We start from the raw sequence: 17,906 nt of genomic DNA, 5'->3' as shown, positions 1-17,906 counted from the left end.
ATACTCCGTACTCCCTGGAGTCTACAGATGGAACGCCACTCAACCCTTTTTCCAAATCCAATTGTGTATAGAGGAGTAATTAATGTACATTTACGAGATGACGGCTTCTTCGTGAGCATCTCAGTCTGCAACGCTCCGGGTCACTCACTACTCCGTGGAAAGAGCCGTTGGTCAGGCGTAGCGAGGGATTTTGGTATACATCGATGTAGGCGCCGTGGATGGAAATGAGATGCAGCCGGGAATACAGCGGCCTCGATCTTATGGCTTCAACCACCGCTTCTGTCAGGCTCGGGGGCGCACTTCTGGTCGCTGATGCAAAGTTCAGTGCATTATCGAGAGAAGGAGCCGTCACGACCTCAACTCGGCAGTAGCGATACGAAGAATCCACGGTGAGTTCCATGCTTAGGATCACTTCCCACTTGGCCCTTCCTGAACTAGTGATCCAAACGAATACTCTTGGCCCATCCGACATCAGCATCTACTGTATCTCCATCCCCAAGCTCCCTTTCCATCCTGCCTATGCTTTTTGCAAGACAGTAGGTTGTCACTTGAGACGTGTCAGTCGAATCTGCCCTTCCCAGTCATTGGTTCGTATACAACATGACCGACAATAATACCTCAAACAAGATGGCCCACCCATCCCCCACTGCTGCGAACGAGAGCACCCTCCAGCGACCAAGTGGTACGCCTAATGCTTTACGTCCTCTCGATGCATGCAGATAGGCAGGCTAATAACAACAGATGTCACGCAGTGTTCCCGATGCCTTAATCGAGTCGGTCATTCGGACGATCGCTGTCCACTACGACCTCAGCTGACTGCCGTCAGACAGACTACCACTGTCAATCCTCGACCTGGCGCCGGCGGCACTACGACTTCCGGCCTGGTGATTTCTGTCGGAGTCAGTCATACCTGGCACTATGGCAGCCCCACCGCTACAGTTGCCGTCCAGATTCCCACCGGAGTCAATGAGACGCCCACGGTTGCGGTCCAAATTCGCAACAAGCCAAAGCGCAGACGCAGGAAGAGACCGGATAAGGCGGCCAGGAGGGCCCGATTGGCCGCTGAGCGGACCAACTCTCTGGACCCTACCCCGGCAGACGTGAAAACGGAGGATACTGATGAGAATATAAAGCGTGCGGCGCCGTGACCTCTGTGCTGAGACTTGCTCCATGCGCAGATCCGGTCTGTCCACTTGTTAAAGTAAAGTTGGAGGTCGAAGATGATGATCCTTGACGGTCAAATACAGTACTTATCTTATGAAGAAGGCAAGGGAATAGATTGAAGAGGAGCCTTTTACAGACGGAATCGAACGCATGTACTTTAATTACAAGAGAAAGAAAGGAAGTGCTCACAAACCCTAAGGCATACTCCTCCCGTTGAAAGAATATGGCCTGCTTCGATAGTAACATGCCATGTCAGCTAAGCTTGTGATCAAGGCCAGGAAAACATTGGAGACAATAACCAGGGGTTCTTGGATACCACTCCGACCGTGCCGTCTTCCAGTGTGGGACATCTCGCCGTTGAGCTTCATTTGCGGCAATACTCGACAGGTCGTTAAGGCTAGTGCTCCAATAGAAACCCTCAGTTTTACCTGTAGTTATCAACTCACAGGATCCGCCATTCTTGACCACTACCGTCAGTTGATGACCATGTGGTCAAACGTGTCTTTCTAGGACTCAGTGGATCCAGTAGAATGTCTATCCCCCCCCAAAGAGTCGTAATAGTCCTCCAGGAAGAAAGGCCCTCTGTTTTCCCTTATGTGCTCAATAACTGTCTTCTTCAGTTCCTCTGACACACAGACGCTCAGCTCGACATGCGCCATGCAGGCAAATCTCCCATTGTAAGGCACTCCAGCTTCGTAGTACACATCCGGATTGTCCCAGACATTGGGACAGATGATAGTCAACGTGTCCTCGAACAGAGCCGTCCGCGGCAAAATCCAGTAGCTCGGGCTGTTTCTGACTTCACACCCGCGTTCTGGGATTCTTGCTTCGAGATCGCGAAGGTACTTTGGATTCGGGCTTTGGCGAGCGTCATCCATCAGATTCGAATCCGGATCGGCATCAAGCTCGTCCCAGTACTCGCTGTAATCGCGCAGAATGCAGACCCTCGCCACAGCCGGTTTCATGGATGGCAGGCGCCGCACGAGCTCTTTGCAAGTCGCGACATGGGGAAAGGAAGGGTACCAGATGCAGTATGGGAGGCATCTGGTTTCTGGAGTGATGTGAGAAAGGTCATTGTTCATGATGAAGCGCGCATTGATCGCTTTCTCAATCTGATATGGCTCTCTTTCGGGTTGAAGGGTCCACCATTTGGCGAACATGGTGTTGTGGTAGATGCCGCGCACGACGCAACTTAGCTCGCCTACTATCCACGTGTTGGGTCGACGCAGGCGTGCATACCGTTCAATATTACCGTAATATGCTGCCATGAGGATCAAAAGGTCCTTGTTCATTGTCGGCAAATCGGTAGGCAGCGGCGTGTATAGCAGGTGGGTCACGTCGTCTTCTCGCAGGGGCGGCTCCAAGGTGAACTCGTCAATCCGATCGTCTTCTGTGATGTCAAACATGCCACGGTCTCGCATATCCACGATATCAAAAATGCTCCACTCTTGGTCCAGGTCGGGTGGTTTTGCGAATTTTGTCTTGATATCCAGGTAGGACCGTACTGCAGTGTCTGCGTTGAGGTACCCTGGGACTGGCGTGGGAAATACAGTCCTCGTGAAGTCGTCCATAGCATTGTAGCGTCGATCTGCCGCCATGATGGCTTCGTAGATCTCCCACTGTTTGTTCTCGCGCGCCTCTTCCGCTATGTGCGCTTCGGGAAGGAGGTCTAACTCTTTGAAAAGGTTTACATAACCCGCTACAGCACATGCTCGACCGACAAGATACTTCATCTGCGGATAGCGGCTGGCGAGAGCCCGGTAGGTTTCTTCCTTGGCTGTCTCCGGGTACCAGATGCAGTAAGGGAACTCGTCAGGGTCGCTCATCTCAGGAATCCTATCGCTCATGATATCTCTGGCGTTCAGTGCACGGGTGAATATGGGCAATAGCCCACGAAGTTCGGTGGCAAAGCCTGGATGGTATCGAATGCCACGCACGACACATAGCTGAGTAATGTCTTCTCCCAGGGCTTTCGGGATTCGTTGACCACGAACGGCAAGAAGGCAATCCCTTTCGTTGTATTTTTTGTTCGAGAGACTGTCACTGGAGATGAGGCCCATGATGGATGGACAATCTTTTAAGGAGACTGTTAGAAGAAAAAGCAGGAGAGCGAGCAGCGAAGAGGTCAAAGACCCTAATATAGCAGAGTGCGCCGTGAATGTAACCTCGACAGGGGCTTAGCGGCAGGCTACACTCTATCGTCTGGGAAGCTGCTGGCTATTCCAAAACCCTGGCATTATCCGCATGCCAAGCGAACTTGGACCAGTAGAGCGGAAGTTGAAGTGCAAGGACCGCTACTACCCACTCCAATCAGCGCGGAGTTGTTGGATCTGGACGAAATATGTCCTCCATTTTCCATCTATCATGGCCAAGATTATTGGTCGTCGCAGAGGACGAAAAAAAGGCGTTGAACCTCAGTTTTATTATGGCTTTTATGTTCCACATTGGGCACTATACAACAGCGGTACTCCATGTTCGATTTCTCGTGTGAATGTAATCTATGTATACCTGGATATGATTTAAGTATATCTGGGCATTGAGGAAACCGCCAGACCCAACGTCCACCTGTACCATTATGTGCCAATCTACTTAACTCAACAGCCTGCTCTTGCGTTCTATTCTAGCCAGGCCTCTACAGCCTCCTTGAGATGAGTCGACAACCACTCCTCCTCAAGCGGCACCTCGACATCAAACCCATGGTCTCCCTCTCGCAGCGTCAAAACAATCTTATCACCACCAGACTTCCCCTTCATGACCTCCCGCGCCTTCGCAACAAAATTCTCACTCTGCTCCACCGGCACAATCGTATCCTGCATCCCATGCAAAATCGCAATACCTCCCCGCGGCATCCTCACATCAGGTCGATCAAGCCACTCAAGCGGATACCGCAGTTCCCGCGGCGAGCCCTCCGCGCCGTATTCGTAGAATTGTCCCAAAGCACCGTAGTAGATAGCCGCTACCATCAGATCAAACCGATCGGGTAGAAAGCCCGACGAGCGGATCGCACTTCTGTCCATTTGAGCTAGGTAATCGTCCACCGTGGACGCAGGCACATCCGGTAAGGGCTCAGAGCTCGTAGGTGTGCGAAAGTACTCTGATGCCATGTCGACCATGGGATACGTCGCCGTCGTGGCGCGGATCTCGTCTGCGTGTGCCAGTCCAAGGCAGATACTCAGTAATCCGCCTGCGGAGTCTCCGGCCGTCAGGATCCGGTCCAGATCGAGCTGGATCGGCGTGGAAGATGTTGCGAGTAGCTCAGTGACGGCGGACGAATGCAGCCAAGTCCAAAAATCTTCAATGTCGGAGAAGATCTCTGGGCTGGTTGATTCCGGGAGGAGCCGGTAGTTTGGGCTTATGATGACCGCGTTGTGCTTTTTGGCGAGCTCCAGGAGCCAGATGGGGAGCCAGTCCATTAGGAGGGAGTCGCCGGTTATCTGGTCGTGTTAGTGCAAGTCCAAGAAGGGGTGGAAGGCTTACCAGGCCTCCGCCGTGGAAGCGGACGATTACTGGGCGTTTTCCTGTGAATGTTGACTGGGGGATGATAAAGTCGGCGCGGATGGCGTGGTCTCCGACCTGTTTATAGTGTGTCTGGAGCAGGTCGAAGCCAGCGAGTTTTTCGTGAGTTTCGTCTGAGCCCATTTTCGATGATAGGGAGGAAGAGTTTGATGATCCTTCTGATGTCTGGGATTCATCTCGGTTTGCATATCTGCGAGGCTATATACCTGTAGGCTTCTCACGGCTTAATCAGCATATAATCAACGCGGCTAAGGTCAAGGAGATATCTTCCGGAGCCCTTGGCAACTATTCGTCCGCAGGTTAATTACGATTGTTTTCATCGTTTGCATGTTTTGCAGGCAATTCAGATAGACCAATTATAGTGCAGAGCTATGTTAAGGCAGCGAAAGGACAAGGACGATGGCAGCGCAGACTATGTGCGGACTATGGAGCCCGCTTTCTTTATCGTTTGCATGTTTTGCAGGCTATTCTGATGGACCAATTATAGTGTATCTCTACATGAACATACGGTGAGAGGACACTGACAATGGCAGTGCAGAATATGTACAGAGCCGCTTATGTTTCAATACATCCATTCATTTCTTCCCAAATATTGCAAACTGCTAGACATCCAAGTGACTCATCCCGGTATTAGCAAATAGCCATCCACATCACCAAGCAAGACAAAACACGCAAATGTCGTAATATCAAAATATCCAACCATCAAGAACGTTCAGAAAAAGTCCGGATCAAGCCAGCATTGGTCCACCATAGGAATTCCCTCGAGTTCAAGGAGTATATCCTCATTCCATCCACGCTTGCTAGTCTCAATGAACTCCCTACTCCAGCCCCAAGGCCTGGTACCAGCTCCACCGGCGCCAGCAGGATCCGTCGACTCTCTGATCCTGTCCCGGACCGTGTGAAACACCATGCTCCGCCAGAAGGCATTACTCGGCTTGCAGAGAGTCTCGCAGTAAGCAGCCCACAACCAGGGAAGAATCAGGACATTCTGCAAATGATAATCGAAGATTGTCTTTCTGAGAGGCCGCTCTTTGAACACAGCATCACTTCCGCCCTTGGCTGGATCACGCAGTTGATTCACAGTGTTGTGCACCTGCTTCCACAGCGCGAGGGACCTTCGAGGAACGTGCGCCTCCTTCTCGACGCAGCTCTCCAATCTTGCAGCTTGAGCCTGCTGGGCGCGCAGATATTGAGTCACGAGTTGCATGACCTGGAGATCTTTGATTCCATTCAGGCGGATCCCGTGATGGTTGAAAAGTCCAGCAGAGGCGTTTCCGACGTCGAATAAAATCTTTGATGCGGCGGAAGATTCAAGTAGGAGCTTGAGCGAGTTGTCGGCGAGGCTGGTAGTCGTAAATGCGTCGTCACCTAGGGTGAGCACGTCGATCAAGAAGACCTTTTTGATTGGTCGAACAAAGAGGGAGATGATTGAGATTGACCCGTCTTCTCCTGGATTGATGGTCTGGACGTCGAAGAACAGAGCTGCGGGTTTATGCGAGTGGTAATCGAGCTCGTTAAGTAATTTCTCCAGAGAACTGATGGAGTCGATCATCTGGACAGCGCCAGTCGCGACTTGAGATGCCATGATGAATGTAGCCATATGGCTCCGGCGACAACGATTTGCTTGACGGGTGGCTTCAGAAACGGATAAATACTGCGTCTGATTGATTCTCGTGGAATGCATGTTTGTAGTTCGAGGAAGTAGAACGCACATCTACGTCACCTCCATGGATATAAAGGTAGCGAGTTGTTGAGAACCACGGATTGCAACCGAAGTTGGACCTGAGTTCTGGATACATCCATCAGATAATAACAGGGCAAAGATCGTGAGTGTGAGCTCATCTTTCGGGACATTCCGATAGAGTACGGTCTATATTTGCATGATTTGTCTGTTCAGCAACATTACGTGAATAATGAGTTAGGAATTCTCTCACGCAATGTCACAGTAATCATTGCTGACATAGAATGACGCAAGATCCTGTTCGACTATCTTTGACATGCCAAATTGGAGATAATGGCAGCTCAGTGGTATGAAATAGAAATCCTGCTGGATCTGGAGTTCATCTGCTTTCCTTATCCAAATATAGACCGTTGGTTTGAGCAACTCTCCAGCCCATTCCATAACCCTTCTTCTTTGTCATGACCTGAGATATATCATGACGTGAGTACAGTGAACAGATTTTACCACAATATTAAAAGAAAGTTGTCAGCAAACTGACAGAGACATAGTGTCACCAGGTATTGAATAGGGTGTTGCGTTACCGCAACAACCACACGCATGCTAAATAATACCCTCTGGGAATTAGTAGCATATTCGTGTCAAGTGAGAGATAAACTGTTCTAAGCTCTACCCGTGATCCAATAGCAGATGAGCAGATTTTGCAGTCAATTCAACGATAGAGATAGGGAGTCGAGGTTCTGCAGGAGAATCCTCGGTATGAAGCCCTCTACTCTGTACAGCCTCGTTTAGACCCTCTCGCTTAATTCCGCATCATTTAGCCTATTCGGCAAATTAGCGTATCAAAGTAAGACATGATACGACATAAGGGTTTCGGACTGATCCGAAAGTTTCTGCTTTAAGTCGAGGGTCTTACCCTGGTGTGGAGATAAAACTGTTATGAAACGCCGGCGGCGGCTACGGGGCAGATGCACCATATGCCATCACGAAAGTATGAACAGACAAAATTTGCACTACATTGCTACTGGGGCTTTGTGCAATCGATACTTTTGAAAAGGTAAAATATAACTCTCATTTGATGCCAGCGCCTGCGCACAATATATCTAGCTAGAATAGCTCACGACTCCGTCAACCGTCGGGAGCGTATTAAATACAGGATATGATAGGTAGACGGTCAGGCCCAATGCAACTCGACATGATATGCTTAAGCCTTGAGGCACTGGTGGTAGTAGGGGTTCCACTGTTTGCAGACGAGACCGGCCTCGCAGCTTGTAGCACCGGAGTAGTTCTTGCCACCGCACTGCTGGTAAATCTTGACAGAGCCGCTGGCGCTTCCGGAGCCGGAAGAGCTGGAGCCAGAGTTGGAGCCAGAGTTGGAGCCGGAGTTGGCAGGAGGAGCAGCGGGAGCAGCAGTGGTGGTGGGCTTGGTGGCAGTAACGAGGGTGGTGGGAGAGGCTGGTGTGTCGGCGGAGCCCTGCTTGGTGGGAGCGGTGGTCACGGACGCAGCGGGGGCAGTCTTAGCAGGGCTAGAGCCGGAAGAGCCGGAGGAAGAGCCGTCCCAGACAGCAGGGCCAGGAATGGGGTAGCTGGTGAAGGAGTTGTACATGTCGAAGTGAACGCCGGGGTCGGTGGCCTTGTAGGCACCGGGGATGGAAACACCGGCAGGAAGGGTCTTGGTGCCGGCAGAGGTGACCTTGACCTGGACACACTCCATGTAGAATTGGGCGCCACCCACGCGGTTACCCTCGTGCAGGGCGATGATCTCAGGACGGAGCAGGTACTCGCCGGCGGGGACATCGGGAACGGTGATCGAGTGCTTGCCCCTGTTGGCGATCAGGTTAGCAACCGCCCATTTGCCGTTCGAGTAGCCCTCCTCGGCGATCTTGACCCAGCCGTTGCCAGCTGTTCCCTTCTCGGTAGGAGCCATGTAGACCATGACGGGACCCATGTGGGAGGAAGCGATGATGTCGTCGGAGGCAGAACGAGAGTCGTGGTGCCACTCGAAGGTAACCTTGTCACCGGCCTTGACGGAGAGGGTCTTAGCGACGGGGTTCTTGCCGTTGACGTTGCAAGACATGTCGGCGGAGGTGACATCGGTGAGGGGGCTGTTGTTGGGGGGAGAGCGAATGTATCCGGCAGCGGAGTTTCCCGCACCCTGGTCCACGTCGTTGATCCAGACGGCGTGGACGGTGGCGTGGGCGCTGACGAGCTTAGCTGCTGCTGCCAGAGCGAGCAATCCGAAGGTCGACTTCATTTTGAAAGATTGTTTGAAATGTAATGAATGACTGAAATGAAGGAGAGAAAGAGAGAGGAAAAGAAAGAATGCAGATAATCTAAGGAGAGATGAATGCTGAGCAGTCCGGGCTTGGAGTACGCATGATGAAAGGGGGGAAGAAGGGTTTATATAGCAACGGTGGTTAGAGTACGAAGTACTGGAGATAGCATCAACGGTCTAGTTGGAGCGATGGGGCCACAGGAGATGAACCAGTCCCTGCCAAGACATAGGGGCCTCTTGGCTTCACCTGTCACCAACGGTGCCAAGATGGGGTTTCATCTATATGTTTCACTGTCTGACTAGCATTTTTGATCTATCCTGTTTGCCAATGACTAGTGCGGTGTCTTGTCGGCTAAATGAACCGGGTGCCCCCCGAATGGGCAACGGGGTCTTACTCATGTCCCAATAGCCCTACTCTCGTTGACCGTAAAGTACGAGATCCATCTTTGCCGCCCAATAAGCGGCCATTCTCCCACCATGGTGCTGTCGGACCTGTGGAGTGGACAGAATCATGTAGTCCAGCACTTCCCCTTGGTCATATTGAAATATATTAACTTATACTGCTTTGTCTCACTGTGGTGTCGTCACTTTGCGTTTCCGGAATATCCTCCGATGCTAACAACGAGCCGCGAGCTTCTAGTTCCAACTGTCTCACTTGTTCCCCTGGTCCCAGACTCCTAGGAATATTAAGGGACCTTCTTCTACTAATTCTGGGCTCTTCCATCCGATCGATCCAGGGTCACTACGCCTGACCTACCTCCCTACCAGTGCCCTAGAACCGGAACGGAGGAATGCGCTATGAGTGATGAAACAAACCCTGCATAGGCGTCTAAATAGAAATTATCCGTAAGGAACTTCCGAAAGGTCGTACTCGGTAATCCGTATAGCTCTCCTCTCTATACGAGGTTGTTGAACGAGCCAGGCGAGGCCGTTTGATGGGCATAGTAAGCGCCGCTCGGCGACTCATGTTTCCAGAATATTAATATGGCTCCTGAATCCTGATTTCCCAGAATTGCGACCCTATGGGTCTCTTTAATATCAATAGCCCGTGTTGCCTCGGCTTTTTATCATTCAACAAGTATATATGGATCACCAATTCGCTATAGTAGATTAATAGGGATAATTCAGTCGCCATTGTTCATGACGAGAAACATCCCATATTGTTCCTGGCAGCCTGGTTTAGCTTCTCAGGGATCATTAACCTTGCCTGAATGTGACTAAGCGTCGACCTTGGGCCGGGAGTATTATTCAGGAACGACTGGTTGTCTGAGTCGTAGTGGAACCATCCTTCTGTTAATATATCCATTAACTTCGTTGAAGACGGCGCAGAGATCCTGGACAAATATGTAGCTGGATTTACTTACCTATACCTGGTCGGTTCTCCCATAACTTATTACAATGTAGAGTATTTCGCGATTTCTTTCTTTCCCCCCCAACTACTGTCAATTCTATTTATCCTGACAAATCGGGAGGATTTATTGGAGAATATCCGGAAAACTATTTTGCTGGCTAATAAACTGAATTCAATGAATGAAATTTCAACAACAGCATGTTAGCTCAGGGGAAGAGCGCCGGGCTCATAACCCGGAGGTCCCTGGATCGAAACCAGGACATGCTATCCGATTTCTTTTTTTCTTTCTTTTTGTTGGTTTGATTTTTATTCCACTCTATTCTCTTTTCGTTTTGTCCCTGGCTCCTGCGGAAATTGATTGGTTCTTCTCCCAGTGCCAAGTCCGCCAACCTAATTCAAGCGACCGTGCATAACTAAAACTGACTCGCGACCAGGATCTATTCCACTCAGGACAGGACTACCCCTGTACTCGCTGCCGCTTTTCGCTTGTCACAAAAGAAATTCATCGCGGACAATGAATGATGAAAGCAACTTTTCAAAAAGATAACCAAACCTGACTCCGGTTCATCGTCGACAATGGCGGGATCACCTAGTTAATCGGTCCCATGCGTCATGCCGCTCGCAGTTTGACTGCCCTATGGGGATAACATCTAGACGCCGTTATATATATTCTAGCAAAGCTTCGCTCCGCTTACACCATGATTGATACTTCGAACCTAAACCATAACGCTTGGATGAGGACATTATAATATAACGTCAATCTCTCCGTTGAGGGAAATATTGCGAGTCTTCTGCGACAACTCGGTACTGGTTGGCTCAGAGTCCGCACAGTGCTGCCGAACCGTCCGTCTCAACTCCCTGCACGCAAGACGGACAATATGGAACCGCAGTACTTGGGGCTTTCAGTTGCACCCCTGATCACCGCTTTGGATTGATGGCGGCTTTCGATGCAGACAGCCATTCACCTTTCTTGGAGTACATAATGCGGATAAGGGTTAACAGGAACAGGCAAAGAACGTGTCGCTCTCTCCGATCACGAATATATAAGCATCGCCTCTTCACCTCACTGATCAACTTGGCGACATCGAGGCCATGCCCTCCTTCCTCCACTATGGCAGAAGCGAACGCGTCATCAGCACTCCAAGCATGCGCGCAAAGACTTACGGCACAGACTTTACAAAATCCACGTGGATCGAGGTATCGGACCTAGTCAAGGGAAAGAAGCTCTTTACCGTCTTCGACAGTTCCTACCAAGGGTCCGCGACGGGGGACTTTAGGCAGATGTTGGGGCCATCCGGTACTCCCCTGAGCAGATCCTCTCCGGCTGACTCAAAACTTCCCTGAGTTCGCCCAATCCTTCTAGACGTCCGACCGTACGTCGGCACTTTACATTTGGTGGTTCCCCGAGGCATGTCTGCTGGAGGAGCCAAATCCAGATGTACTCTCATGGGAGAGTGGCGTACTCGCGCCCGGTCATGTTTGGAGCCGGTATTGTTGACAGTCCTTGGATCCGGAACTGAAAGACCAGTAAGAAGGAGACCTGATCACTCTGAGCTCGAGAATCAAGACTATGTGGTCGCGGCTGCGTGGCAGCTGGAGTGTAGGTGGCCTGCGGTGATTGATCATCTATTCAAGGTCTGATTGGGATGTTTTGCTATGCCGAGCTGAGCCAGGACCCTGTGAGCAGGTTACGGGAGGAAAGTCACGTATGTCTGATGGCATCCGGCAGGGTGAGTGTTTGTGGTTGAGAGAGGCCAATGTGGACTATGTTACTTGAGCAATCTGCAATATCGTTGATCTCGGCTGAGCGGTATTTTGGTAGGAATTACGGACATATGCTTCGGTTTCCGAGGTTGATACAATAGTTGTAGAACATTGTCCATTTGTCATCCTTCTCCCCGTCCTTTGGCAAATGCCGGAAAAGCCGGCAAAAATACATCGAAATTCTGGGAGATCCACACCTTTTATCTCCGCATTAAACCCGACTGAACGATCAGCCGGTATATAAATCTCCCACCGGCGACGTAGTAACAGTCGAATACCTTGTTCTCAGTACTAATAAAGACAAAATGCCCTCCATCAAAAACGCGGTAGTCGTCATCTTCGGCGGCAGCTCCGGCATCGGGTACGGCGTCGCCGACAAATGTCTCTCCGAAGGCGCCATCGTCCACATCTCCTCCTCTAACGCCTCCCGCATCACTCGGGCCGTCTCCTCCCTGAAAGAAAAATATCCTGAGGGACAAGTAACCGGTCACACCTGCGATCTCTCCCTCCCGGACGTGGAGCAACGCCTCGTCAAACTCTTCGAGGAAATCGGCTCTTGTGACCACATCGTATACACCGCTGGGGACGCACTAGCCGTCAGCCCGCTCAAGGACCTCGATCTGCAGTTCATCCAGAAGGCAGGGCACATCCGCTTCGATGTCCCGTTGCTCGTCGCGAAACTTGCCCTGCGTGTCTTGAAGCCAGGGTATGCCTCGTCGCTGATCCTGACCGGTGGCGCTGTCGGGGATCGGCCGCAGCCGGATTGGGCTGTTATTGCGGGGTATTCGGCTGGGTTGCATGGGATGGTGCCCGCTCTGGCGTTGGATATGAAGCCCCTGCGGGTGAACTTTGTTAGTCCCGGTCCGGTGAAGACGGGGTTGTTTCCGGATGAGGTGGCGGAGGTGTTGGCGAAGAGGACCGCGCTGGGGAAGGTGGGGAGTGTCGAGGAGGTGGCGGAGGCGTATGTTTATTTGATGAAGGATACGAATGCCACCGGGAGCTGTGTGAGCACGAATTCGGGGTCTTTGCTGATGTGATTATTTTGGTATTATGCTGGGCGTGTGCTTGCGGTAGAGGATATTGCAGTAGTTATTCCCGCATTTGTAGGTATATCCAATGAGAGGGCGTCGTCCAGTTTAGTACCAAGTGCGATCATCATGTTTCTTACACAGATCATAATCTATCCAGGTTCTGAGATATCAGGATGTCCTTATGGTAGATAACATGTTGATAGGCAGCGGCGGTCTTATCTGTATATTAATGGAGATAAGGACAGGGATGCCCTAACTGGATAGATAATCTGATAACGTGATGGCAATCGAACATACTATGGAGACTATCTTGAGATACGCCACTCCAGCATGCATGATTTTGTTAGTTAATGGATACAACCCTGATGGTGCTGACCTAATGACCTGCAGGTCAACAACCCCGCATCCAACTGTCCTCGCTCTTCTTCATCTTGACTCATTCCTGACCTAGCACAGTCACATCAACATACTCCTCTACAGTAGCAGTAGAATGGATCCAGAAATACAGTACGTCCTTGGGCTAAAAGCCGTCCGTGAACGAGCCCATCGAGTCCTGGAACTCGCGGAGGAAGATCGCCTGAGCCACTTCGAGTACCATCCAGATCGCCTTCAGGATGCAGTACAATACGTGATAAATATCATTAAGGTTGGTTTACTGAAATAGCGTCGGAAGGAACTGACACCGTTAGCGCGACTTTGGACCCGACAAGTATCACCTCATCCCGCCACATGGCCGCTGGCAACACTTTGAAGTTGGGGGTGTCAATCGCCCTGAGAATCTCCTGAAGCAGTGGAAGAGTAACCGGGCGGATGAACTTGAGCAGACCCGTAGTCTACTGGACTTATTCTTCGTCTCGGTGCTGCTCGACGCGGGAGCAGGTGATAAATGGCGGTTCACCGAGCCAGGGACGAATATCGTTGTTGGTCGTAGCGAGGGAACTGCGTTAGCCTCGTACAATATGTTTGTGAATGGCGACTTTGCAACTGCTGATAGTGAGAGAAGGGATATAGTTATGGGTTAGTACCATTCCCGTCCTAGGGGGTGCAGAACTGAACATCAACAGGGCAAGCCCTCAAGGACTTTGACGCTGCGACCCTGCAGCGGGGCTTCCAGATAGACGAGAAGACGAATCCCCTCGTCGGAGCGTCTTCTCGCGTGGAACTCCTAAGATCTCTGGGCCGGTCTCTCCTCAACCTCCCAGAGATATTCGGACCGGACGGGCGACCGGGAAACCTAGTCGGTACGTTCCCGTCTTCCTAACAACAAACGCAGTCTAACAGTAGCAGACTACCTCCTTTCTCAATCCCCAACGCCGGCAGAAATCAACTACGAAACCCTCTGGACCACACTACAAACCGTCCTCCTGCCCGTGTGGCCCTCGTCCCGCACCCACATCGACGGCCATCCCCTCGGCGACGCATGGCCCCTCCAGGTCCTCGCAGACGACGCTGAGCGAACACATCAAAAGTCCAAATGTGCACACATCCAGCCCTTCCACAAACTCACGCAGTGGCTCGCATACTCCCTGACCGTCCCATTTGAGCGCCTGCTCGGCGTGACATGGGCAAATATGGATCTCGGCACCGGCCTGCCCGAGTACCGCAATGGAGGCCTGTTCGTTGATCTTGGGGTTCTAACCCTCAAGCCTGATGCAGAAGACCGCGGACGGCAGAATTCTGGAGCCGGGCTTCCGGCGTTTGAGGCGACGTCAGATGAGATTGTGGAGTGGCGGGCGATGACGGTTGCGCTCTTGGATAAGCTGCATGCGCACATTACGGAAAGCGAGGAGTTCGCTGGGGTGAGGCTGAGTCTTGCGCAGGTCCTGGAAGCTGGGAGCTGGAAGGCTGGACGGGAATTGGCGGCTGAGAAGAGGCCGGAGACTAGATCGAGCCCGATTTTGATATTGGGTGATGGGACGCTGTTCTAGCGATGCGATTCTTACATCGACTGGGGTGGTTGGGTATCCCTAGAATGCCTTTATTGTCTTGCCCTATTATGTCTATCTCAAGCAGAGTCATAACCCCGTTGCCCACAGGGAAACCCGAAATAGATATACAGTCATCTACCTCTTTTAAGGACTGGCTAAGTAATCAATACATTTCAGATCTCCGTTGACGGTATGGCCCTAAGAACTATACTACCTAGGTAAAAAGCAACTACTGTCAGAGAGACAATGAAAAGTATTAGCTATTGGCCCATTTGCCAGCAGTGCTCAGGTCAAATCCAAAGTGAACCACGGCTATACAATGGCTACACACTCAGAGTTGTCAGGATATTAATAGAGAAAGCCAACAGGGCGCTCGCACTGAGAATGACGGGACTGGCTACAAGATCTACAGATTGTACCGGCTCTTCAGATGACGCCACCAGTCGCGGACCATCCAGATATCAAACTCGGTAATCTGTGTCGCACTGCCTGCCAGCATGATGAAGTTCGTCTGGCCAGTGGGAGTCCAGTCGTAGAAATCTTATATGCAGTGTCAGCAGATACCCATCCAAGGGAAACAAGGAACAGACTAACCATCCAAGGCAAACGTATGTCCGATCTCATGCAGGTAGATATGGATATTCTCCGAGTTGACATTCTGCATGAAATACTCCTGGCCCACGCGCTGGCCCCAGTCGCCGCCCGCGCCGCCCTGGAAACCATCCGTGAGCCATAGGCTCTCGTCTACGATCGTTAGCACGGTATTCTTAAGCAGAGGAGGACACATACCATAGTGACGACTCGCACCGCCCGGACACTGGCTATAATCACCGTCCTGGTGGAAGAACCGCCCACACCTCGGATCGCACTCGGGAATCCCGTCTCCATCCTTGGTGGTGTAGATGTCCAGGCCCGAGGTGTCGCCTTCCAGGAGAGACCGATCGCGCACGGCGTAACCGACGACCTTCACCTCGACGCTTTTATACGGGAAGCCGTCGAAACCGGCGAGCCCGGCGATCCACTTGTTGTAGGAACGGTTCACCGCGGCGGCGATCTGCTGGCGTTGGGCGGCGGTCACCTTCTTGCTCGAGTCCCAGCGCACGCAGTAGTTGATTTTACCGCGGCCCGCCATGACCTGGTCGAAGCCGTAGTTCTTGAATCCCATTGGGTCGCTGTAGGTGGCCATTTGGTGCTCCCAGACCTGGATGTGTCAGAGGTTAGATTGGTAGCTTTGAGCCTAGAGGTGGGATGGGATGTGTACCTCGTTGAGAGGCTTGACGAGATTAGCTGGGGGGTTCCAGCTCGAGCTCTGGCGCTTCTCAACCCATGCTCTGCCAGCAGGGGCGTCGAGGTCTCCTGGGATCTGGCTGTCGTGCAGCGGGAGAGCGCAAACCGAGCTGGCCAGCAGCTGGATTGCGGTGAGGTAGAAAGTAGCCTTCATTATATACAAGTAATCGCAATAGAGATAATGAAAGATTGATTAAAGAGAGAAGTAGCTAGTCAATAGCTATGGATTGGATAGTGAGGGTATTCAACAGGGTTCCTGGAGAACTATATATGCCCCCAGTATGGTGGAACAAAACGCCAAGAATCGGGGGTCTATAGTTCCGGTCGGATGGTAAGACATGTCTTCGAAATTGTTCACTCCATGGCCATTCTTCAGGGTCATCTCCGCCAATGGGGCCTCCTCTCTGTATGTGAAAAGGAAGCGCCAAGTGTTGGGTCCGGAGAGTAGACTCTATGACGCTCGACCATTCATGGACGAAACAATCCCCAAACAGCGGAACGGACATGCCAAGCGTCCGTCAATTTACTAAAAACAGCCCCTGACTCCAACCGGCGCATGACTCGTCGTCGCATGACTCGTAGGGAAACAGAAATATGCCGTCAATGAGACAGGTCAATCTATTTCAGGAATGTGGTTTTGCTAGTCTCCAGGAGATTTACTTGTCTTCAGTCAGGATGTCCGCTTCCTCAACCCACGCAACCGCCCTTGCATCATTGGCCTCATCTCGGTAGATGGCTCGAATGCGGATCATACCGCTTCCGTCAAACACTTCATCCCATTTGTGGGATGCGTTCTTCGGTCCTAACTCATCACGGATGCACATCCGAGCCGTCTTGTTCGCTTTCTCGATTGTGGCCTTCGTGTCCACCTCAGCCGGGTAACAAGCCGCCATCATGGGATTGATAGAAAATACTTCTTCAATCTGCATCTTGACTATGTACACCTTTTTATACCAAGGGGTTTCTAGCTTTCCGTGCAGGAACAGTATGACCGTTGACATGGGACCTGGGCTCTGGCCCGTCAACCATTCTGCAAAGATTGGTCGCATATATTCGGTATAGGTCCTCCATTTGTGCGAGACGCTTTCGAAGAGGGCCTGGCGGGGGTCGACTGCAGGGCGCTCGGCATCTTGATCAATCCAACTGATAGTGACCTGATTCAACGAACTTTGCAGATCTTCTTTCTGGTTTGGGCTTAGGCCACCTCGATAAATGGCGTCTTCCAGGACCAACACGCGAGCATAATGATCAATGGCTTCTAGCTTCTGAGAGAATGACAGCGTGTCCTGTACGCCTGCCACCGTCCAGCGGGGTTGGTCGTCTAGGACTTCAGTCTGGATCAATACAGCCAGCCACCAGACCAAGGGGTTGGTGTGTGGAGTGGCCGTAGCGTCCTTGATCACCTTCACGCAGAATGTAATGGTCATCTCACCGAGTACCTTTAACGACCGTCCTGATTTGGCGTAGTACCGAATGGCATCGATGTCGTCCTTGAGAGCCCAGGATAGATTCAATCCCATAGACTCCAGGGCACCGTCTGCACCATACGACTTCCAGTTAAAGACAAGAAACGCCAGCAACGACGTCCATACAGAGATGGCCTGCTTCCGTTTCTCCTGATCCCGCGGTCGCGCCCATGTCTCGAAGTTCCTGTCAGGCTGGGTAGCATATCGCGAGAACCGGTTCATCAGCTCTCGGATACCCGAGGGCCATCGTTCAACCATTGCATCGCTGTCAGTAAAAGCCTGCGTGACTGCGACCGCAATCCTGTCGATAATGCCTTTCGTGGTCGGGCCATTAGCTGCTTGGAAGCGCTGCCGTGCTTCAGCGATTGCCTGCTGCTGAGCATCCGTGAAACCAGCCGAGTGATACCATTCTTCAATGACAGAATCCATTTCGGATTTGATGTTTG

At 51.6% G+C, this 17,906-nt stretch overlaps 8 protein-coding genes and 1 non-coding gene across 9 annotated transcripts; 3 read left to right on the top strand and 6 right to left on the bottom strand.

Moving 5' to 3' along the window:
- Positions 1–600: 600 nt before the first annotated feature.
- On the top strand, positions 601–1,148 carry ALT_9125 (uncharacterized protein; the record flags this gene model as incomplete). The annotated part of the gene is made up of 2 exons (XM_089600541.1): positions 601–682; positions 742–1,148. The coding sequence occupies 2 exons, from the start codon at positions 601–603 to the stop codon at positions 1,146–1,148; spliced, it is 489 nt and encodes a 162-aa protein (XP_089455038.1).
- Positions 1,149–1,670: 522 nt separating this feature from the next.
- ALT_9124 (uncharacterized protein) lies at positions 1,671–3,224 on the bottom strand (the record flags this gene model as incomplete). Its single annotated transcript, XM_033562667.2, has 1 exon — positions 1,671–3,224. One exon carries the CDS (start codon positions 3,222–3,224, stop codon positions 1,671–1,673), a length of 1,554 nt encoding a protein of 517 aa, XP_033418558.2.
- Positions 3,225–3,779: 555 nt separating this feature from the next.
- Positions 3,780–4,803, bottom strand: ALT_9123 (putative carboxylesterase 6; the record flags this gene model as incomplete). The annotated part of the gene is made up of 2 exons (XM_033562670.2): positions 3,780–4,598; positions 4,642–4,803. 2 exons carry the CDS (start codon positions 4,801–4,803, stop codon positions 3,780–3,782), a joined length of 981 nt encoding a protein of 326 aa, XP_033418561.2.
- A 589-nt stretch (positions 4,804–5,392) lies between these two features.
- ALT_9122 (uncharacterized protein) lies at positions 5,393–6,265 on the bottom strand (the record flags this gene model as incomplete). Its single annotated transcript, XM_033562671.2, has 1 exon — positions 5,393–6,265. The coding sequence occupies one exon, from the start codon at positions 6,263–6,265 to the stop codon at positions 5,393–5,395; it is 873 nt and encodes a 290-aa protein (XP_033418562.2).
- Positions 6,266–7,562: 1,297 nt separating this feature from the next.
- On the bottom strand, positions 7,563–8,612 carry eglD (putative endoglucanase; the record flags this gene model as incomplete). The annotated part of the gene is made up of 1 exon (XM_033562672.2): positions 7,563–8,612. The coding sequence occupies one exon, from the start codon at positions 8,610–8,612 to the stop codon at positions 7,563–7,565; it is 1,050 nt and encodes a 349-aa protein (XP_033418563.2).
- A 1,567-nt stretch (positions 8,613–10,179) lies between these two features.
- Positions 10,180–10,251, top strand: ALT_t185. Its single transcript has one exon. It is a non-coding gene; the product is annotated as a tRNA-Met (tRNA).
- Positions 10,252–12,053: 1,802 nt separating this feature from the next.
- Positions 12,054–14,707, top strand: ALT_9120 (protein urg3; the record flags this gene model as incomplete). Its single annotated transcript, XM_033562675.2, has 5 exons — positions 12,054–12,709; positions 13,236–13,425; positions 13,469–13,796; positions 13,844–14,020; positions 14,067–14,707. 5 exons carry the CDS (start codon positions 12,054–12,056, stop codon positions 14,705–14,707), a joined length of 1,992 nt encoding a protein of 663 aa, XP_033418566.2.
- A 406-nt stretch (positions 14,708–15,113) lies between these two features.
- ALT_9119 (uncharacterized protein) lies at positions 15,114–16,148 on the bottom strand (the record flags this gene model as incomplete). Its single annotated transcript, XM_033562676.2, has 4 exons — positions 15,114–15,247; positions 15,302–15,451; positions 15,497–15,908; positions 15,969–16,148. The coding sequence occupies 4 exons, from the start codon at positions 16,146–16,148 to the stop codon at positions 15,114–15,116; spliced, it is 876 nt and encodes a 291-aa protein (XP_033418567.2).
- A 502-nt stretch (positions 16,149–16,650) lies between these two features.
- ALT_9118 (uncharacterized protein) lies at positions 16,651–17,889 on the bottom strand (the record flags this gene model as incomplete). Its single annotated transcript, XM_033562677.2, has 1 exon — positions 16,651–17,889. One exon carries the CDS (start codon positions 17,887–17,889, stop codon positions 16,651–16,653), a length of 1,239 nt encoding a protein of 412 aa, XP_033418568.2.
- Positions 17,890–17,906: the final 17 nt, after the last annotated feature.

Source organism: Aspergillus lentulus (genome assembly GCF_001445615.1).
Source record: "Aspergillus lentulus DNA, contig: Alt17, strain: IFM 54703, whole genome shotgun sequence".
NCBI classification, from domain to species: Eukaryota; Fungi; Ascomycota; class Eurotiomycetes; order Eurotiales; family Aspergillaceae; genus Aspergillus; species Aspergillus lentulus.
The sequence above is the reverse complement of the archived record's forward strand: the minus strand, read 5'-3'. Positions and strand labels throughout refer to the sequence as shown.